The sequence below is a fragment of the Entelurus aequoreus genome, linkage group LG05 (assembly GCF_033978785.1).
Source record: "Entelurus aequoreus isolate RoL-2023_Sb linkage group LG05, RoL_Eaeq_v1.1, whole genome shotgun sequence".
NCBI lineage: Eukaryota > Metazoa > Chordata > Actinopteri > Syngnathiformes > Syngnathidae > Entelurus > Entelurus aequoreus.
This window is the reverse complement of record NC_084735.1, coordinates 18,476,483-18,500,089: the sequence shown is the minus strand read 5'-3', so window position 1 is coordinate 18,500,089 and position 23,607 is coordinate 18,476,483. Positions and strand designations below refer to the sequence as shown.

Genomic DNA, 23,607 nt, shown 5'->3' with positions numbered 1-23,607 from the left:
ACTTTTTTTTGGCTCTGGGAATCACTAATAAGCCGGAGTTCTTTGAACGCAGATTTCTTGTCGGGACATATGGTACAATACAATCGGCGAGATAGGCTGGAGCTAAACCGTGTAGTATTTTATACGTAAGTAGTAAAACCTTAAAGTCGCATCTTAAGTGCACAGGAAGCCAGTGCAAGTGAGCCAGTATAGGCGTAATATGATCAAACTTTCTTGTTTTTGTCAAAAGCCTTGCAGCCGCATTTTGTACCAACTGTAATCTTTTAATGCTAGACATAGGGAGACCCGAAAGTAATACGTTACAGTAATCGAGACGAGACGTAACGAACGCATGAATAATGATCTCAGCGTCGCTAGTGGACAAGATGGAACGAATTTTAGCGATATTACGGAGATGAAAGAAGGCCGTTTTAGTAACACTCTTAATGTGTGACTCAAACGAGAGAGTTGGGTCGAAGATAATACCCAGATTCTTTACCGAGTCGCCTTGTTTAATTGTTTGGTTGTCAAATGTTAAGGTGGTATTATTAAATAGATGTTGGTGTCTACCAGGACCGATAATCAGCATTTCCGTTTTCTTAACGTTGAGTTGCAAAAAGTTAGCGGACATCCATTGTTTAATTTCATTAAGACACGCCTCCAGCTGACTACAGTCCGGCGTGTTGGTCAGCTTTAGGGGCTTGTAGAGTTGGGTGTCATCAGCATGACAGTGAAAGCTAACACCGTACTTGCGTATGATGTCACCCAGCGGCAGCATGTAAATACTAAAGAGTGCAGGGCCAAGAACCGAACCCTGGGGAACTCCGCACGTTACCTTGACATAGTCCGAGGTCACATTGTTATGGGAGACGCACTGCATCCTGTCAGTAAGATAAGAGTTAAACCAAGACAAGGCTAAGTCTGACATACCAATACGTGTTTTGATACGCTCTAATAAAATATTATGATCGACGGTATCGAAAGCGGCGCTAAGATCAAGAAGCAGCAACATAGATGACGCATCAGAATCCATCGTTAGCAATAGATCATTAGTCATTTTTGCGAGGGCTGTCTCCGTAGAGTGATTTGCCCTGAAACCGGATTGAAAAGGTTCACAGAGATTGTTAGTCACTAAGTGTTCATTTAGCTGCTGTGCAACAATTTTTTCGAGAATTTTGGAAATAAACGGAAGGTGGGAGACCGGTCGGTAGTTTACCATGAGGTCAGGATCGAGGTTAGGTCTTTTGAGCAGAGGATGAATAACCGCTTTTTTGAATGCTAGGGGAACAGTGCCGGAGGAAAGTGATAGGTTTATAATATTTAACACTGATGGACCTAATAATACAAACTGTTCCTTGATAAGTTTCCCAGGAAGTGGGTCAAGTAAACATGTTGTTTGTTTTATCCCACTTACACGCTGTAATAATTCCTCTGTTATTTCATCAAAAATAGAGAGACTATTTTGGAGGGCAGTGTCCGTCGTATATACAGTCGTATTTGTGTTAATAGAACCCAGTTGTAGCTGGGATGCGTTGTCTTTAATCTCCTTTCTAATGAGTTCAATTTTCTTATTAAAGAAATTCATAAAATCATCTGCCGAGTGGGTGGAGCTACTGGGAGGAGTCCCTTGTTGGGTTAGCGATGCTACTGTACTAAACAGAAATTTAGGATCGTTTTTGTTGAGGCGGATGAGATTTGAGTAGTATTTAGCTTTAGCTAAGGTAAGCATGCGTTTATAAGTTATTAAACTATCACTCCATGCTTGATGGAAAACCTCAAGTTTAGTTGCGCGCCATTTGCGTTCCAGTTTTCTACATGATAATTTATGAGCTCTAATTTCTTCTGTAAACCATGGGGTGCGCCTTTTAGGGGCCCTTTTTTGCTTTAGCGGTGCTATACTATCAATAATTTCGCGCAAGGCATCGTCAAAGTTGTTAGTGAGGTTATCAATAGAGCCGACATAATTTGGGAATGGTGCCATTACCGAAGGCAGTAGGTCAGCAAGAGTCATCGTTGTGGCAGCATTAATGTTGCGGCCGCTATAGCAGTTATTATTATTATTAGCTTGTTGACAATGAGTCAAAACTTCAAATTTTATAAGGTAATGATCGGACATTACTTTAGTGTATGGGAGTATCATAACTTTGGAGGTGGTGACACCCCTGACTATCCATGCATGTCTTTGGAGGTGGGAGGAAGCAGGAGTACCCGGAGGGAACCCACGCAGTCACGGGGAGGACATGCAAACTCCACACAGAAAGATCAGAAAAGATAATTGCAATCTTTTTTTGTGATTAATCACATGAGTTACCAGATTTTCCGGACTATAGAGCGCACCGGTATGTTAGACTTAGACTTAGACTTCCTTTTTATTGTCATTCAAATTTGAACTTTACAGTACAGATAAGAACGAAACGTCGTTGCGTTAGCTCATGGTAGTGCAGGATAAAAAAGCAATAAGTTGCAGATATAAATAAATAGATTACTGTACAGATAAATATATTGCACTGTTGCATATACATCCACGTTTATGGATGTATGTTATATTGTCTTTATATTCCAGCGAGTTAATCCGTATAAACTGCACCCACTAAATTCTAGAAGGAAAAACTTTTTTTTTTCCCATACATTAGCTGTGCCGAACTATAAGACGTAGATATACACATTGTTAAATTATTTATTTACACAAAGATTTTATAAATGTTTATTTACATACTGTACCTTAAGTTTCCCAACGGTGTCTGTAACACGGCAGTAAAACGGCTGATCAAACAAAACAGAAGTCATCATCATGGACCCACTAGCTGCAGAAGCTAGCTCTCCAGTTAGCTAAACCGCGATTCTGTATCTCCACGGTGACGTTTTGGTGGATTTACAAAACCGAAACAATACAAAAAGAATGCCATTGTTAGTTATTAATACTAACAGACACTCACAAAAGTGTTAGCCTATTAGCTAATGCTAACGATGCCAGCTTGATTACATTACGATAGCACGTACACATATGCGTGAAAACACTCCTACAGACATCACACATTGGACGGCCCTAGTAAGTATGGATAGTTTTAGTTGTATTGTAAAACTTTACAAACGTTGCTTGGAATGATGAGTGAAGAATCCACACGAGTTGAAATTATGGATGGTTAAAAGACGGAACAACGCTTCTACTTCCGGTTGAAAGCTCAAGTCTAAACAGAAGGGCAATGCAGCCCCTGAAGTGAGTGAACTCGTCCAAAAGATGGCTCCATGGCACAAACTATAATTATTATTATTATTTTTTTTTTAAAAGAAAGAAAAATCCATAAATTAGCCGCACTGTTTCATAAGTTGCAGGGTTCAAAGTGTAGGAAAACATTTTGACTTTGTAAAATTTTGCTATCATATCAATTTTAAAGAGTTGATTCGTGCAAACACATTTTGGGGGTTTTAAAGCATGCCTTCCCTTTTAAAATTGTAGCAAACAAGTGAGTGAGATGATAGATTTTTATGATGTTTGTGTTCATTAACAAGCGTAAAGAACAGTTTGTACACCATTAAAAAGTCCTGTGAGCACAATATTGCACGATTGAATGTGTTGTGTGGATGGTTTAGTATGCTGGTTGTTGAGCTGTAAAAGTGCAACAAAAACATGACATATAACAAAGTTATTATTTTGTTGTCTTCCTGAGACATTTGGACAGTTTTCTTCCCTCCATCCTGCAGGCGCATACACAGATATTGACCAGCGTGATAATGGATTGGAGCTCTTTTCACGGTTCTTTATCAGTCTGCTCACACTTCCGGGACACGCAAATGTGCTGACTCGCTACTTGTGACCTGCAGGAGGAGATGCGTCAAACGGTGGCTCCGGCAGAGCCTCTCCAGTACTACTTCACCTTGGCCCAGCAGCCCGGCGCCGTGCAGGTACAGGGCGCCCAGCAGGCTCAGCAGGCCGGCTCGCAAACCGCCACCACCATCCAACCCGGGCAGATCATCATCGCACAGCCGCCACAAGGACAGGTACCCCTTGCACCTTGCTGCGGGACAACAAGCCCTGCTTGTCACTTGCTTACTTCTTATAAAAGTGGACAGTCCAGCAGGAAAAAAAAGGCTCCTCTGCAGAGGACGCAGCGGATGAATTACAACGAGGAGGACAAAATGCTCCTCAGCGTAATATGATAGCCAAGCGCTGCTCTGTCCTCCAGAGACAAAATAAGGGCGAGAGGACAAATTGCAGCTCAATTATGATTTTTAAAGTCTCTTAGCGGCCACCTTTAGTGCTGACCTCATCATCTTTGCTTGCACAGTGATGCCTGCAATGCAAAGAAAAGATGATGAAAGACATTTTATACCAAAGTCTGCATATTGTACGAAAAAATGTATTCATTATTAATGAGCTAAGTCAGGCCTGGGCGATAAAACGACATCAATAAATATCGCGATAGACACGTGATCGGTATCAATTAAAAAGATGGAATAGATCATTTTGTCAGAAAATGATTGGTCTATTTGGATTTTATTTTGAAAGAAAACAAAATTGAAAAACAAAACAACGGGTTTATTTGGATTTTATTTTGAAACACAAAAAGTAAACAAAGAACAAAATTTTTTACTTGGATATTTTTGGGAAAAAACTAAACAATTGGTTTATTTGAATTTGATCATATTAAAACCCCAAAAATTAAATAAACAGTTGATTTATTTGAATTTTACTTTTGAAACAAATGAAAATTGAAAAACAAAAAATGGTTTATTAGGATTTAATTTTGAAACATAATACATAGGTTTATTTGGATTTCATTTTGAGACATCAAACTATTGAAAAACAAACATTGTATTTATTTGGATTTTATTTTGCAACAAAAATAAACATTAAAAAATTAGATTTATTTTCAAAAATAAACTAATTGAAAACAAAAAACAAACCAAAAAATGATTTATTATGATTTTATTTTCCAAAAATTGGGTTATTTGGGTTTTATTTTGAAAGACAAAAAATACATTTGAAAAAACAGATTCATTTGATTTTATTTTGGGGGAAATGACACAAATGAAAACAAATTGTGACATCAAACTGAAAAATAAACATTTTATTTAGATTTTATATTGCAATAAAAATAGACATTTAAAAATTTGATTTATTTGGGTTTTGTTTTGAAAAATAAACTGAAAACAAAAACATGGTTTGTTACGATTTAATTTTGGAAAAATTGGGTATTTTGATTTTATTTTGAAACACAAACATTTTATTTAAAAAAAAAAAAATGAAAAAAGTTAGTGACACCAAACTATGAAAAATAAACATATTGTTTGGATATTATTTTGCAACAAAAATAAACATTTAAAAATTAGATTTATTTGGAATTTATTTTCAAAAATAAACTAATTGAAAACAAACCAACAAATTATTTATTATGATTTTATTTTGAAAGACAAAAAATAAATTTGAAAAAACAGATTGATTTGATTGGATTTTGGGGGACAAAACACAAATGAAAAAAATTTGTGACATCAAACTGAAAAATAAACATTTTATTTAGATTGTATATTGCAATAAAAATAAACATTTAAAAATGTGATTGATTTGGGTTTTATTTTGAAAAATAAACTGAAAACAAAAAAATGGTTTATTTAATTTTGGGGGAAAAATTGGGTATTTGGATTTTTTTTTTTAAACAAAAAATACATTCGAAAAAAACTGATTTAAAACTTTAAAACTGATTTATTTTATTTTTTTAAAAACAAATAAAAAAAAATGAGTGACATCAAACTATGAAAAATAAACATTTAGTTTAGATTTTATTTTGCAACAAAAATAAACATTTAAAAATGTGATTCATTAGGATTTTATTTTGAAACACAAATTACTTTTGAAAAGCCTGATTCGTTTGGATTTCATTTTGAAAATAAAAACAGAGAAAAAATAAAAAGTTTATTTGGATTTTATTTTAAAAGGCTTAGGGACTAGACTATAAACTGCAGATACATACGTTGTGAAATGAGTTATTTACACAAAAAATATTCTGTAAATGTTTATTTGCATACCTTAATTGTTTCCAAACGGTGTCTGTAACATGGCAGTAAAACGGCTGATCAAACAAAACCGAAGTCATCATCATGGACCCACTAGCTGTGGAAGCTAGCTCTCCAATCAGCTAAACGGATTCAATAACTCCACAGTGATGTTTTTTAAATTTACAAAACAATACAAAAAGAATGCCATTGTACTTCAATACTAACAAAGACACTCGTAAACGTGTTAGCATATTAGCTAATGCCAACGACGCTAGCTTTATTACATTACGATAGCATATATTAATATGTCTATAACAAGATCTGATAGCTCAGTTACAGCTCTTGTTATTACCAAATCTGTGTTATATGTGTTTTATGTTGCACGATGCACCAAGAAAAATTCCTAGTTTGTGAACCCGTTCTCAAACAATGGCAATAAAACTATTCTGATTCTGATTCTGATTCTGATCACACATTGAACGGTTTAGTAAGTAAGAATAGTTTTAGTTATATTGTAAATCTTACAAATGTTGCTTGGAGTGATGAATGAAGAATCCATAGGAGTAGAAACGCTATGGACGATTAGAAGCCGAAGCTGCACTTCTACTTCCAGATTCAAAGCTGTAAACAGCAGGAAACACTGTAAAGGTTCACCCGGCAGTGAGCAAACTCGTCCAAAAGATGGCGCCATAGAACAAACATAACACACCTTTTCAGTTTGCCTGTGTTCCATGAAAATGATTTGCGTCAGGGGGGAAAAAAAATCCATAAACTAGCCGCACCGGTTTTTTAAGCCGCGTGGTTCAAAGCACAGGAAAAAAAGTAGCGGCTTATAGTCCAGAATTTACTGTATTTTTCTCCTAAATATCAATAATTATTGATATCGACCGATAAAACGCTTATATTGTGATAGTTTTCAGCCAAGCCCGAAGCTATATTTGTGTATGTGTGTGTGTGTGTGCAGATTGTGCATCATGTGACTTTGCTCTAAACATGCTTGCATCATGTGTTGTGTTGCTGCTCTCTCATCCTCCTCTTCTTCTTCCTTCTTCTCCCTTCTTTCCTCCTCTTGTGTTCTCTGTGGGCCGTCAGATGCTTCAAGGTGCCACCATGCAGCAGCTGCAGCAGGTGCAGCAGGTGCAGGTGCAATCGCACGGCACGCCCATCACGGTAAACACGCTCTCTCCCGCTCTCCCGCCTTGCTTTCCCCGCGTCGGCGTCTCCGGTCGGACGGCCCGCTCGGTAACGGCCGCTTGTCCTCTCTGTCTCCCGGCCAGAGCGCCCCCGTGGCCATGCAGGTGGGGGACGGCCAGCAGGTGCAGATCGTCCAAGCCGCGGCGGGCCAGGCTCAGACGGCTCAGGCGCAAGGCCAGACCATGCAGGTCATGCAGCAAATCATCACCAACACTGGGGAGATCCAGCAGATTCCCGTAAGGACGATGATATTAAAATGATCCCATGACGTGTCACGTTAGTGCCTTGGAAGTACGCTATGCTAACTTCCAAGTTTAACCTGAACACTAAAACTAATGAGCTTTGTTCGTCTCCACCACTTTTGACATAGACTGTACATTAAAATCACGCTCGCTTAGCAACATTAGCATTGCTATCTGAGCTACATGCTAACATTACATTTGAAAAATCATGCTAGCTTAGATACATTAGCATTGCTATCTGAGCTACATGCTAACTTACGTTTTAAAAATCATGCTAGCTTAGCGACATTAGCATTATCTGAGCTACATGCTAACATTACGTTTTAAAAATCATGCTAACTTATGTACATTACCATTGCTATCTCAGCTACATGCTAACATTACATTTTAAAAATCATGCTAGCTTAGCAACATTAGCATTGTTATCTGAGCTACATGCTAACATTACGTTTAAAAAAACAACATGCTGGCTTTGCAACATTAGCATTGCTATCTGAGCTACATGCTAACATTACATTTTAAAAATCATGCTAGCTTAGATACATTAGCATTGCTATCTAAGCTACATGCTAACATTACATTTTAAAAATCATGCTGGCTTAGCCACATTAGCATTGTTATCTGAGCTAAATGCTAACATTACATTTAAAAAAATCATGCTAGCTTAGATACATTAGCATTGCTATTTAAGCTACATGCTAACATTACGTTTTAAAAATCATGCTACCTTAGCAACATTAGCATTGTTATCTGAGCTACATGCTAACATTACATTTTAAAAATCATGCTAGCTTAGATACATTAGCATTGCTATCTAAGCTACATGCTAACATTACGTTTTAAAAATTATCCTGGCTTAGCCACATTAGCATTGTTATCTGAGCTAAATGCTAACATTACATTTAAAAAAAACATGCTAGCTTAGATACATTACCATTACTATTCAAGCTACATGCTAACATTACGTTTTAAAAATCATGCTACCTTAGCGGCATTATCATTGTTATCTGAGCTACATGCTAACATTACGTTTTAAAAATCATGCTGGCTTAGATACATTAGCATTGCTATCTAAGCTACATGCTAACATTACGTTTTAAAAATTATCCTGGCTTAGCCACATTACCATTGTTATCTGAGCTAAATGCTAACATTACATTTAAAAAAAACATGCTAGCTTAGATACATTAGCATTACTATTCAAGCTACATGCTAACATTACGTTTTAAAAATCATGCTAGCTTAGCAGCATTAGCATTGTTATCTGAGCTACATGCTAACATTACGTTTAAAAAATCATGCTGGCTTAGATACATTAGCATTGCTATCTAAGCTACATGCTAACATTACGTTTTAAAAATTATCCTGGCTTAGCCACATTAGCATTGTTATCTGAGCTAAATGCTAACATTACATTTAAAAAAAACATGCTAGCTTAGATACATTAGCATTGCTATTTAAGCTACATGCTAACATTACGTTTTAAAAATCATGCTAGCTTAGCAGCATTAGCATTGTTATCTGAGCTACATGCTAACATTACGTTTAAAAAATCATGCTGGCTTAGCAACATTAGCATTGCTATCTGAGTTAAATAGCTATGTGAGCTACATGCTAACATGACATTTTAACATTTCAGGTTTGCAACCTTAGCATTGCAAATAGAGCTACATGCTAATATTACATTTGAACATCATGCTAGGTTAGCAAAATTAGCATAGCTGTGTGGGCTCCATGCCAACATTACATTTTAACATGTTAAGTTAGCAACACTGGCATAGCTATGTGAGCTACATGCTAACATGACATTTTAATGTTTTAGGTGAGCAACCTTAGCATCGCAAATAGAGCTACATGCTAATATTACATTTGAACATCATGCTAGGTTAGCAACACTGGCATAGCTATGTGAGCTACATGCTAACATGACATTTTAATATTTTAGGTTAGCAACCTTAGCATCGCAATTTGAGCTACATGCTACCATTACATTTGAACATCATGCGAGGTAAGCAACTCTAGCAGGGCAATGTGAGCTACATGCTAACATTATACGTGTTTTAACCTCATCCTAGGTTAGCAGCATTAGCTTAGCAATGTGAGCTACATGCTAACATATTTTCACATCATATAGGTTGATTGGCAACACTAAATGGTCCCTAGTGTATGAATGTGAGTGTGAATGTTGTCTGTCTATCTGTGTTGGCCCTGTGATGAGGTGGTGACTTGTCCAGGGTGTACCCCGCTGAGATAGGCTCCAGCACCCCCCGCGTCCCCAAAAGGGACAAGCGGTAGAAAATGGATGGATGGATGGATTTACTAAAGGAAAAACAACTACATGATCACACTGAGTGTGTAACTGACTGACCGATACTTGGCAGAGCTCTAGTTTAGCATGTGTAGCGAAGCCCGAGAGAATAAAAGCTTTAAATGTATCCATCAGATGAATCTTCACAGAAACACGTGAAGACTAAAAATACCCTTGGGCTGGAGTGACCCCTGACCTTTGTCTCCCCCCTTGTGTAGGTGCAGCTAAACACAGGCCAGCTGCAGTACATCCGTTTGGCCCAGCCGGTCTCTGGGGCCCAGGTGGTGCAGGGACAGATCCAGACCCTGGCCAACACCCAGCAGGTACGCCCCCAACCCTTTGCGTCTTCAACTGGACAGTTGAGGAGGCCAACGTGCGTTTTGTGCTTGCAGATCACGGAAGTCCAAGGACAGCAGCAGTTTAGCCAGTTTACAGACGGACAGGTAGGTTACCCTCCTCCATCACATTAGTGTTGTCACTAGACATGTCCGATAATGGCTTTTTTGACGATAATCCCGATATTGTCCAACTCTTAATTACCGATTCCGATATCAACCGATACCGATATATACAGTCGTGGAATTAACACATTATGTCTAATTTTGTTGTGATGCCCCGCTGGATGTTGTGAAGTGAAGTGAATTATATTTATATAGCGCTTTTCTCTAGTGACTCAACGCGCTTTACATAGTAAAACCCAATATCTAAGTTCCATTTAAACCAGTGTGGCTGGCACTGGGAGCAGGTGGGTAAAGTGTCTTGCCCAAGGACACAAAGGCAGTGACTAGGATGGCGGGAGCGGGGATCGAACCTGAAACCCTCAGGTTGCTGGCACGGCCGCTCTACCAACCGAGCTATACCATAAACAAGTTTATATTTGTTTTAAAATGGGGGAAATAGTGTACATTTTGTGGGTTTGCCATAAAAAATAGGATTTTATTTCATTTTTAAAACAGGTGGAAAATATTCCATATTAGTTGTTACTAACATTACAACTCTTAATTACCGATTCCGATATCAACCGGTACCGATATATACAGTCGTGGAATTAACACATTATTATGCCTGATTTTGTTGTGACGCCCCGCTGGATGCATTCAACAATGTAACAAGGTTTTACAAAATAAATCAACTCAAGTTATGGAGAAAAAAAAATGCCAACATGGCACTGCCATATTCATTATTGAAGTCACAAAGTGCATTATTTTTTTTAACATGCCTCTCCCTGAGGGAGCATTAGGAGGTTGAGGTGTGGGGGGCGGGGGGTGTATATTGTAGCGTCCCGGAAGAGTTAGTGCTGCAAGGGGTTCTGGGTATTTGTTTTGTTGTGTTTATGTTGTGTTACGGTGCGGATGTTCTCCCGAAATGTGTTTGTCATTCTTGTTTGGTGTGGGTTCACAGTGTGGCGCGTATTTGTAACAGTGTTAAAGTTGTTTATACGGTCACCCTTAGTGTGACCTGTATGGCTGTTGATCAAGTATGCCTTGCATTCACTTGTGTGTGTGAAAAGCCGTAGATATTATGTGATTGGGCCGGCACGCAAAGGCAGTGCCTTTAAGGTTTATTGGCGCTCTGTACTTCTCCATACATTTAACTTTTTGAAACCGATAATTTCCGATATCACATTTTAAAGCATTTATCGGCCGATAATATCGGCAGTCCGATAGTTGTCACCCCCGCTGAGTGCCTCCATCTTGTCCCCCTGCAGCAGTTGTACCAGATCCAGCAGGTGACGGTGCCAGGAGGCCAGGAGCTGACGCAGCCCATGTTCATCCAGTCCAGCAACCAAACGGCCGACGCGCAGGTCGCCCAGGTCAGCGCCGACTGAGCAGCTGTAGACCAGGAGGGAGGTCTTCTTAACTTAGTGACCAATCAGAAGCCAAAGGGACACTGATTGCCCCGCCCCCATCATCAGCACACCTTTATGTTTTTATACTTTTTTAATACGCCACTGCCAATCATGTCACCGTTTTGTCTCCTTGTCGCCGCCCGCAGGTCACATGATGCTGTTGGCCCCGCCCCCTCACACATCTCTCTCATTTTTGCTTCCTTGTCCATATTTCAAGCTTCTTTTTTTGTACAGTAATGGTGTGATGTTTCCTTGCATGTGGTCCAGACTGCCAGCATGACGTGCAACGGATCGATAGATAGGGTACGCTTTTATTTTTTGGGACGCTCACTTTTTGTAAGCAAATCTTGTTTGTGACAAAATTAAAAAAGAGAAAAAAACTTTTTAACAATTGTTATTTTGCTGGGAAATTGTCAGTGAGTACTGACCGCTTCCTGTCGGAGGATGTTTTAGTCATCACCTTCTCTTCCCATCGGTGCCATTTATTTGGATTTTATTTCGAAGCATCAATTGGAAAAACAAACTATTGGTTAATTTTTCAAAACAAAAAAAGGGTTATTTGGATTTTATTTTGTAACTGAAAACAATTGGTATATTTGGATTTTATTTTGGAACAAAAAATAAAATTGAAAAACAATTGACTTATTTGGATTTTTTTTTTTTAACAAAATTCAAAAACCAAAAAAATTTTTTATTTGGAATTTAAAAAAAATAATTCTATTTAATTGTATTTTATTTTGGAACAAAATGAAATTTTTAAAACGGTTTTTGAGCTAGAACAAAATTTTAAAAAACAATAGTTTACATGTATTATATTTTGAAACAAAAAATAAAGAATTGGTTTATCTGTATTTTATTTAAAAAATATATATATGAAATTGATGCATTTAGATTTTACTTTTGAAACGAAATAAAATTGGAAAACAAAATTGTTTATGATTTTATTTTGAAACACAATAAATTGGTACATTTGGATTTTATTTTGAAACTTAAACTATTGAAAAATGTTATCGGAATTTTCTTTTGTAACAAAAATTAATTTAAAATGTGATTTGATTCAATTTTATTTAGAAAAAATAGTTTACATGGATTTTATTTTGAAACAAAAAATTAAGAATTGGTTTATCTGTATTTAATTTAAAAAAAAAAATGAAATTCATGCATTTAGATTTTACTTTTGAAACCAAAAAAACAGGAAAACAAAAAAATTGTTAGATTTTATTTTGAAACACAATAAGTTGGTACATTTGGATTTTATTTTGAAACTTAAAAACTATTGAAAAATGTTATTTGAATTTTCTTTTGTAACAAAAATTAATTTAAATGTGATTTGATTCGATTTTATTTAGAAAAAAACTAATAAATCAATGTTTTTTTGCGATTTTACTTTGGATAAAAAAAATGTTTATTTGAATTTTATTTTACACCGCCTTCCACCCTAATGCAGCTGGGATAGGCTCTAGCCACCCCTGTGACCCCAAGAGGGAAAAGTGGTAGAAAATTAATGGAAGGATTTTATTTTGAAACAACAAAATTGAGGAAAACAATTGGTTTATTTGGATTTTATGTTAAAACATACCTGCCTTCCACCCAAATGCCGCTAGGATAGGCTCCATCCACCCCCGTGACCCAGCAGTAGAAAATGAATGAATGGAAAACAATTAGTTTATTTGGATTTTATTTTCAAACAAAACAAGATAGAAAAACAAAACAATTTTGATACAAAAAGGGGAAAAATTGTTTATTATGGATTTTATTTTGAAACAAAATTAAAATGTTTGTGGGTTTTATTTTGAAATTTAAAAATGTTTTATTTTGGTTTTATTCTGAAACATAAAATTGAAAAACTTAAAACTATTGGTTTATTTTGAAACAAGTAACAATTCAAAAACGTTTATTTTGATATTTATTTGGGTTTTATTTTAACACACAAATTTAAAAACCAACAACTAGTGGTTTATTTGGGTTTTATTTTGAAACAAAAAACTATTGAAAACATTATTTTAAAAATGTATTTGGATTTTATTTTAAAAACAGAAATAAATAATACATTGGTTAATTGGGATTTCCTTTTGAAACAAAAATAAATTGCCTTATTTGGATTTTATTTTTAAACAAAACAAAATGATTTAACATTTTCTTTTGAAACAAAAACAATTGAAAAACATTTTGTATATTTAGATTTTATTTTGAAACAAATGCAATTTTAAATCAAAACATTCTTTTTGAGTGTCAAAGAGCAATAACTAGATCTAAAATGTGTTTTCATTTTACATGTCATGTCACAAAGATGTTTCAAATATTGACCATGATCATCTGGCCTTTCTGATTCAAGGTGCGTTTTAATTTCATATTTTGTGTTTTTAATCAAATAAACCAATTTTTTTTTTGCTTTTCATGAAAATAAAATCATTTGAACAAAACACACACCTACAAGTTGTCTTTAACGAGCCATTATTTGTGTGATGAGCCTCCCCACCACTAGAGGGCGTAGTGAAAGTCACCGTGAACCCCGTGTGATCTGACCAAAACATCCGTTAGTTTCCAGCTGGGGATGGACATAACTCAGTCAGAGCTTCCAAGCCTTTGACACATTTGACCTTCTTCACACTTATATTTCCCCATTTCACACTATATATTTTTTATAATGAACATTTTTCCTCGTGACTTTATTTTTTATTTTTTATCGACCAAAACATTAATTTGAAATTCACACAAAAGTCAAGGCATTTTCAACATCAAGAAAATAAAACAAAAGCAAATACAAATAGAGTAATAATACTAAAAATTATGAAAAAAAGGGCTATCTAAATCATTTTAAATGTTTTTAACAAGGATATCAATTGAAGGGCTTTTGTACTTTTAATCATTCACCAAGATTTTGTTAATTTATTTTGAAAGCATTAAGCCAATGGGAAAATGTAGGTTTTACTTTCAGAAATCGACAATGATGTATAAAAAATTTAGCTTGAATCATAATATTGACGAGTAGTTCGTAACTTCGATTGACGGAAATAACCGATCCCAGACTAACCCATACATTCTAGCCAACCACAGAAGGCACCACGCATTTTAAACCAATCAGAAGCAACGTAAGGCGGGTCTTAGAAGGAACTACGCAATGTAAGCCAATCAGAAGTAACGTAAGGCGGGTCTTAGAAGGAACCAGCAATGTAAACCAATCAAAAGTAATGTAAGGCGGGTCTTAGAAGTCACACGCAATGTAAACCAATCAAAAGCAACGAAAGGCGGGTCTTGGCGTCTTTAATTTCCCACACACACCTCAGCGAATTGTTGGCAACTTTCTTGCTAAATGTCGAATCTTTACAACTCCTCTTAGTGACTTTCTCTCTCAAAACCGATTAGTGACAAATCTAGCAGATTGTTTTGGAGAAGCGAGTATTACTCCAGAAGTCCACACCCACTCTTCCGCCATGTTTCAATACTCGTTAATGTAAACCATACTTGCCAACCTTGAGACCTCCAATATCGGGAGGTGGGGGGTGCGGGTGGGGGGGTTGGGGGCGTGGTTATTTACCGCTAGAAATCACCAACTCGAGTATTTCATATATATGTGTATATATATATATGTATGAAATACTTGGCTTTCAGTGAATTATAGCTATATATATATATTTATTTTATTTACATAAAATAAATACTTGAATTATCTATCCATTAGATGGCAGTATTGTCCTGTTTAACTTCTCTGTTCATGACTGAGAAATCATTTCGGCCACCGTGTTCAATGGAGAAGTCTGTTCTACATATTTACAGGCAACATACACCTTCCCCTTCGAACTGTCCTGGATGAACTGAAATTCTTGTTTCCATTCGTTTTGGAACTTGCAAGCGTATTTATATTGTGGGAAAGCGGACGTGAGAATAGGCTGTCCCCACTCAGTCTCAGGTCCGCATTGAGCTGGAGGGGGCGTGGCCTCCAGCTCCGGCTGAATACCGGGAGTTTGTCGGGAAAACGTTTCATCACTATCACGCTAAATATAAAAACAAACATATCGTTTGTAGCGTCAAAAGATGGCGCTAATTCTTTTAATGACAATCCAGACTTCGTTTTTAAATCTGCAACGCGGCGGTAGCTTCACATCCTGGCTTTTTTTTTTTTTTTTTTTGCAACCACAACGGAAATGTGTTCCGTGAAAACCCGTCCGACCGGAACTATAACTAAAGTTCCGTCAATAGATTTGGTTCGTTCGTGAATATAACACTGCTTAAGTAGTTTGATTAAAGTTGATACTCTTAACATTTAACGATGTAGAACTAATACAAAATAAAAATGTATTTACATTTCTAATCATAGTTAGCATTTTTTAACTCACTTTTTATCAATCAATCAATCAATCAATCAATGTTTATTTATATAGCCCTAAATCGCAAGTGTCTCAAAGGGCTTATGTCTCCCACTACACTATTCCTCTCTCCTGCAGCGGCCATTGCAATCAATTATGCAAATGAGGCAATGATGTCATCAACTTCCAGCAACTTTTACGGCAGCCAATAGCTACGCATCCTGCCATTAAAGTCTCACGCTTGTCATTGTCTTGGCAGCGCTCGAATTGAGTTTTTGCAAGAGGAAGTGGATGATATTCATGGAACTAAAGAAAGAAATCATCAAAAAACATGACAAAAGTGCACCGCTGGCCAACTTAGGTGAGGCAGTCGTCTGCGCCAGACTGCAGCAGAATGACGCCAGCTGAGGACGTTAAAAATTATCTCCAAACATTTATCCAGGAAAATATGGAGAAGCTGCTGGATGGACATACCTCCAAGGTAAATGCTGCACGTTATTATTACATTCCTTCTCAAAACTACTTTTTTGTGATACATTCCGTTGTTTTGTTTTCTATACAATATTTAAAAATGTGTTTTTGTCTTTAAAAGGCGATTTACATGTTGAGATTGTGAAGTTTTGTGGGAGATAAGTGCCAACTCAATTGGTTTCACCGCAACGCATGCTTTTCGAGGTCGAAGCGGCCTGTGGTCGAGAAGGCATGCACAGCCTGGCCGGGCCGTCTTTTTAAACAGTTTCGTGTATTTCGGGCTCACCGAGGTGTCCAGCGCGGGTTCCCGGGCAGCGGCGGGACACCCATACTTACCAACCTTGAGACCTCCGATATCGGGAGATAGAGAGGGTCCTGGGGGCGGAGTTAAGGGGGGAGGAGTATATTTATAGCTAGAATTCACTGAAATTCAAGTATTTCTTATATATATGTATATAAATAAAATAAATACTCGACTTTCAGTGAATTCTAGCTATATATATATATATATATATATATATATATATATATATATATTATATATATATATATATATATATATATATATATATATATATATATATAATAAATACTTGAATTTCAGTGAATTATAGCTATATATATATTTATTTTATTTTATATATATATATATATATATATATGTATATATATATATATATATATATATATATATATATATATATATATATATATATATATATATATATATATATATATATATATATATATACTTGAATTTCAGTGTTCATTTATTTACACATTTACACACACATAACACTCCTCTACTCATTGTTGTATTTGAAAGTGCAATGCTTTGCAGCCAGTAGCACAGCCTTTGAAGGAGCATAGGTATGGGCAGCATCTGTGAAATTTAATTTGCAGGAGAGGAGTGAGTTTAGGGTTGAATTGTCCATCTTCGTTCTATTCTCTGTCACTCGTCGTCGCCATGACTGTCTCTTCTTCGTTCTTCTGCTTCGTCTCCTTCTTGTTGTGTGCGCAGTTGTGCACTCTCCAAAAGCCGTAGATGTTATGATGTGACTGGGCCGGCACGTTGTTTATATGGAGAAAAAGCGGACCCCTCGTCCCCCCGCCGCCATTTAATGGCCTTACAGCCAGCAGCTAAATGTTAAAATGGTCAAAAGTCCCAATATTGTCCAAAATACCTACCCGCAAAATGTCCAAAACACACCCAGCAATGGTGCACAGGAAGGCGGGGAAGAAGTGGGGAAAAGGTGGCCAAAAAGGTCAAAAGTCCCAATTTAGTCCAAAATACCTAACCGGGTTCCAGTCCCAAAACACACCCAGCAATGGTGCACAGGAAGGCGGGGAAGAAGAGGGGAAAAGGCGGCCAAAAGTCCCAATATTGTCCAAAATACCTACCCGCAAAATGTCCAAAACACACCCAGCAATGGTGCACAGGAAGGCGGGGAAGAAGTGGGGAAAAGGTGGCCAAAAAGCTCAAAAGTCCCAATTTAGTCCAAAATACCACCCCGGGTTCCAGTCCCAAAACACACCCAGCAATGGTGCACAGGAAGGCAGGGAAGAAGAGGGGAAAAGGCGGCCAAAAGTCCCAATATTGTCCAAAATACCTACCCGCAAAATGTCCAAAACACACCCAGCAATGGTGCACAGGAAGGCGGGGAAGAAGTGGGGAAAAGGTGGCCAAAAAGCTCAAAAGTCCCAATTTAGTCCAAAATACCTAACCGGGTTCCAGTCCCAAAACACACCCAGCAATGGTGCACAGGAAGGCGGGGAAGAAGAGGGGAAAAGGCGGCCAAAAGTCCCAATATTGTCCAAAATACCTACTCGCAAAATGTCCAAAACACACCCAGCAATGGTGCACAGGAAGGCGGGGAAGAAGTGGGGAAAAGGTGGCCAAAAAGCTCAAAAGTCCCAATTTAGTCCAAAATACCTAACCGGGTTCCAGTCCCAAAACACACCCAGCAATGGTGCACAGGAAGGCAGGGAAGAAGTGGGGAAAAGGTGGCCAAAATGGTCAAAAGTCCCAATTTAGTCCAAAATACCTAACCGGGTTCCAGTCCCAAAACACACCCAGCAATGGTGCACAGGAAGGCGGGGAAGAAGAGGGGAAAAGGCGGCCAAAAGTCCCAATATTGTCCAAAATACCTACCCGCAAAATGTCCAAAACACACCCAGCAATGGTGCACAGGAAGGCGGGGAAGAAGTGGGGAAAAGGTGGCCAAAAAGCTCAAAAGTTCCAATTTAGTCCAAAATACCTCCCCGGGTTCCAGTCCCAAAACACACCCAGCAATGGTGCACAGGAAGGCGGGGAAGAAGTGGGGAAAAGGTGGCCAAAAAGCTCAAAAGTTCCAATTTAGTCCAAAATACCTCCCCGGGTTCCAGTCCCACAAGCCCCGCAGCCGGCCGCACAAGCCCCAGGATGCCCCAAATGTGGCCACTAGAGGGCAGCATTGGGACGCAAGTGGGCTCTATGAGTGGACTTGTACTATTGATCACCGTTGACGTTTCCAGTCAAATGAGGGCGTGTGTGCGCGCGCCCGCGTGCGTCCCGGGAGCGCGCCAGAACGCTGTGGTCCTAATGTGCGATCGATTAGAAGAAGTCTGCAAGTCCAGACCGACTCACCCTCCGACCAATCTCGTTCCTCGCTGCCAACCAGCTTCTCACAGCAATCATCAACATGTTTATTATCTCAACAAGCTGAGTGTGACGTCACACAAACGTGATCTTGCATGTGACCCAGGGCCGCTCTTAGCTAAACTGGGGCCCTGAGTCAAATTTGATCAGAGCCCCCCACTTGCAAAAAAATAAAGTTTACATATTTGATTAATGTTAAGCAATCTTTATATTAGTTTTTTTTGTTTTTTTTTAACACAAACTTAAGTTTAATTTAATGTTTGTTTTGTACTAAAAGATTCATATTTTAATGCCAAATAATGCATTTCAAACCTCCCCAAGGCGGTGGGTCTCACCCCCCCCACCCCTCCAAGAGACCATTTTTTTTGTACGCCCCTTCTGAAGTGAATGTTGTTATTTTTTTATCAGTATGTGTCAAGATAGTTATTTTCTAACACTGAAGATGGTATTACACCATTGCCTCTCACACCCCCCTTTCCCCGACACCTCATGGTGCCCCCACCCCACCCCCGGGGGCGCCCCACTGTTGCTCAGGGTTCCGGGAACATCATTTTTTCACGCCCCCCCCCCCCCCTTAATGGTTATGTGATATGTGTGTGTGTGTGTGTGTGGGTGTGTGGGTGTGGGGGGGGGGGGAGGTGAGAGGTAAAAAAAAAAAAATCTAAATTGAAATTGAATTGAAATCTATCTGTATGCGTCAAGATATACACTATTATGCTATTGGCATCTCACGCTCCCCTACACATAAGACCCCCCCCCCTCCGCCCCACCATTTAAAAAGCACTACATTAAACAAGCTGATTGGAACTTGTCCACAGAAGCCCCCCCCCCCCCACATCGCCGAAATTAATGTTTATGTGCTGTGTGTGTTTGGGGGGGCGTGAGAGGCAATAAGATGATTAAATGAAATTGAATTGTAATGTCAAGATCTACGCTATTATGCTATTGCCTCTCATGCCCCCCCACCCATCCAAAGTAAATGTTTATGTGATATGTGTGGGGGGGGGGGGGCGTGAGAGGCAATATATAAAAATGAAATTGAAATTGAATTAAAATTTATTTATCTGTATGCGTCAAGATATACGCTTTTATGCTACTGGCGTCTCACGCTCCCCCACACATATCACCCCCCCCTCCCTCCGCCCCACCATTTAGGAAGCACGACATTAAACAAGCTGTTTGGAACTTGCTCACAGGAATCTCCCCACCCCCACATCGACGAAATTAATGTTTATGCGGTGTGTGTGTGTTTGGGGGGGCGTGAGAGGCAATACGATGATTAAATGAAATTGAATTGTAATGTCGAGATCTACGCTATTATGCTATTGCCTCCTACGCCCCCCCCCCCCCCCTAAAGTGACTGTTTATGTGATATGTGAAATTGAAATTGAATTTAAATTTATTTATTTGTATGCGTCAAGATATACACTATTATGCTACTGGCGTCTCACGCTCCCCCACACATATCACGCCCCCCCCCACCCACACACATCGCTGAAATTAATGTTTATGTGGTGTGTGTGTTTGGGGGGGCGTGAGAGGCAATAAAATGATTAATTGAAATTGAATAGAAATGTTGAGATCTACGCTATTATGCTATTGCCTCTCATGCCCCCCCCCCGCCTAAAGTGAATGTTTATGTGATATGTGTGGGGGGGCGTGAGAGGCAATATATAAAAATGAAATTGAAATTGAATTAACATTTATTTATCTGTATGCGTCAAGATATACGCTTTTATGCTACTGGCGTCTCACGCTCCCCCACACATATCACCCCCCCTCCCTCCGCCCCACCATTTAGGAAGCACGACATTAAACAAGCTGTTTGGAACTTGCTCACAGGAATCTCCCCACCCCCACATCGACAAAATTAATGTTTATGTGCTGTGTGTGTTTGGGGGGGCGTGAGAGGCAATACGATGATTAAATGAAATTGAATTGTAATGTCAAGATCTACGCTATTATGCTATTGCCTCTCATGCCCCCCGCCCCCCCCCTGCAAAGTAAATGTTTATGTGATATGTGTGGGGGGGCGTGAGAGGCAATATATAAAAATGAAATTGAAATTGAATTAAAATTTATTTATCTGTATGCGTCAAGATGTACGCTTTTATGCTACTGGCGTCTCACGCTCCCCCACACATATCACCCCCCCTCCCTCCGCCCCACCATTTAGGAAGCACGACATTAAACAAGCTGTTTGGAACTTGCTCACAGGAATCTCCCCACCCCCACATCGACGAAATTAATGTTTATGCGGTGTGTGTGTTTGGGGGGGCGTGAGAGGCAATACGATGATTAAATGAAATTGAATTGAAATGTCGAGATCTACGCTATTATGCTATTGCCTCCTACGCCCCGCCCCCCTAAAGTGACTGTTTATGTGATATGTGTGTGTGTGTGTGGGGGGGGGCGTGAGAGGCAAAATATATAAATGAAATTGAAATTGAATTTAAATTTATTTATTTGTATGCATCAAGATATACACTATTATGCTACTGGCGTCTCATGCTCCCCCCCAAACATATCACGCCCCCCCCCCACACACACACACACATCGCTGAAATTAATGTTTATGTGGTGTGTGTGTTTGGGGGGGCGTGAGAGGCAATAAAATGATTAATTGAAATTGAATAGAAATGTTGAGATCTACGCTATTATGCTATTGCCTCTCATGCCCCCCCCCCTAAAGTGAATGTTTATGTGATATGTGTGGGGGGGCGTGAGAGGCAATAATAGCCTAATAGCGTAGTTTATTGACCTGTATGCGTCAGACACACACTATTTCGATATTGCCTCTCACCCCCCCCCCCCCACCCCCCCACACGTCACCACAACCGCCACCCACGGCGCCGCCCCACTTTTTAAGAAGCACTGCATTAAACAGGCTGTTTGGAACTTGCTCCCAGTTGCATTTTTCCAGGGGACATCATTTTTTTCATGCCCCCCCCTTCGAAGTGAATGTTTGTGTATGTGTGCGTGGGGGGCGGGGCGTGAGAGGCAATAGCCTAATAGCGTATATCTTGACACATACAGGTCAATAAATGTAATTTTAAATTGAATTTAAATGTCTCTGTGTGCGTCGAGATCTACGCTATTAGGCCTCTCACGCCCCCCACATACATATCACATAAACATTCACTTCAAGGGGGGCATGAGAGGCAATAGCATAACTGTGTTTACCTTCACACATACAGATAAATACATTGAAATTGAATTGAAATGTACCCATTGGTATGAGTCGAGATACACGCTATTTTGATATTGCCTCTCACGATCCCCAGGACACGTCATGGCGCCCCCCCGGGGGGTTTGAGGGAATGGGGGGGGGGGGCATTAGACGGTCTGTTTGGAACTTGCTCACAGTTTAATTTTCCCCCCAAGGATTGCCGGGCCCTACGCGCAGCGCGTGATCTGCGTGATGGGAGGGGACGGCCCCGAGGGAGGGCTCCCATTGTGACCTCTCCCCACAGTAGTCAGTGGTGGCCCCCCCTACTCGCACCCCCCTTAATCTGCCAACAATAACTGCATTAATGAGTGCAGAGCGGGGCCGGCTGTGAGAATGTTGGAGGATTAAGTCCGGCATGACTGATATTTTTCTTGGCCGACTCCCCGTGCTCACATTAAGGCGACAAGGCGGGTGATGGGATGAAGAGCGCCACCATCCTGGCCTTGTGACCAAGAACTCACTCAGGACTTACGGGGCCCCAGGTCTGCTCTCCTCGTGTTACTTCAGCACCACAACATGGCCCCTAAGTGTGGGGTCCTGGTGCAGGGGCTTTTTTGCCTTTTCACACAAATTGAACATGTAGAACAAAGTGTCCAAAGTCCAACCCGGGGACCACTAAGCCTGAAGTACTGTGCATCCAAAATGCAGACATGCTCATTTCTCCTGCCGGGGGAACCTCACTCCATTCACTATGTATGCTACTGCATGTACTCTTTTGAAATACTAATAACAAACATTTTTATGTTAGCTTTTTTACACCTAAATGACCCTCACACAACCACAGAGGCAAATTGACATGCTAATTTCTCCAACCGGGGGAACCTCACTCCATTCACTTTGTATTCTATTGTATGTATTTTTTTAAATTTTAATAACCAACATTTTTATGCTAGTTAGTTTTAAGTCTAAATGACCCTCACACAACTACAGAGGCAAATTGACATGCTAATTTTTCCAGCCGGGGGAACCTCACTCCATTCACTGTTTATTCTACTGTATGTACTCTTTAGAAATACTGAGAACAAACATTTGTAGTTAGTTTTAAGTCTGAATAATCTTTACACAACTACAGAGGCAAATTGACATGCTAATTTCTCCAACCGGGGGAACCTCACTCCATTCACTTTGTATTCTATTGTATGTATTTTTTTAAATTTTAATAACCAACCTTTTTATGCTAGTTAATTTTAAGTCTAAATGACCCTCACACAACTACAGAGGCAAATTGACATGCTAATTTTTCCAGCCGGGGGAACCTCACTCCATTCACTATTTATTCTACTGTATGTACTTATTTAGAAATACTGATAACAAACATTTTTAGTTAGTTTTAGGTCTGAATAATCTTTACACAACTACAGAGGCAGATTGACATGCTAATTTCTCCAACCGGAGG

The 23,607-nt window shown here is 39.1% G+C and overlaps 2 protein-coding genes across 11 annotated transcripts in view; both read left to right on the top strand.

Annotated features, from left to right (window-relative positions):
• The window catches only part of nfyc (nuclear transcription factor Y, gamma), a 71,125-nt gene extending 57,162 nt beyond the window's left edge, over positions 1-13,963 (top strand). For 2 of the 8 annotated variants that reach the window (XM_062047267.1, XM_062047265.1), the window contains exons 6-10: positions 3,802-3,978; positions 7,066-7,143; positions 7,251-7,403; positions 9,936-10,160; positions 11,426-13,963. In XM_062047267.1, coding sequence (XP_061903251.1) covers positions 3,802-3,978; positions 7,066-7,143; positions 7,251-7,403; positions 9,936-10,160; positions 11,426-11,545 — 753 coding nt within the window. In that variant the 3' untranslated portion in view covers positions 11,546-13,963. The remainder of the gene's footprint in view (positions 1-3,801; positions 3,979-7,065; positions 7,144-7,250; positions 7,404-9,935; positions 10,161-11,425) is intronic. The other 6 variants (XM_062047269.1, XM_062047268.1, XM_062047266.1 and 3 more) reach the window with 6 other exon arrangements.
• A 2,145-nt stretch (positions 13,964-16,108) lies between these two features.
• The window catches only part of LOC133650246 (potassium voltage-gated channel subfamily KQT member 4), a 133,293-nt gene continuing 125,794 nt past the window's right edge, over positions 16,109-23,607 (top strand). For all 3 annotated transcript variants that reach the window (XM_062047261.1, XM_062047259.1, XM_062047258.1), the window contains exon 1: positions 16,109-16,354. In XM_062047261.1, coding sequence (XP_061903245.1) covers positions 16,338-16,354 — 17 coding nt within the window. In that variant the 5' untranslated portion in view covers positions 16,109-16,337. The remainder of the gene's footprint in view (positions 16,355-23,607) is intronic.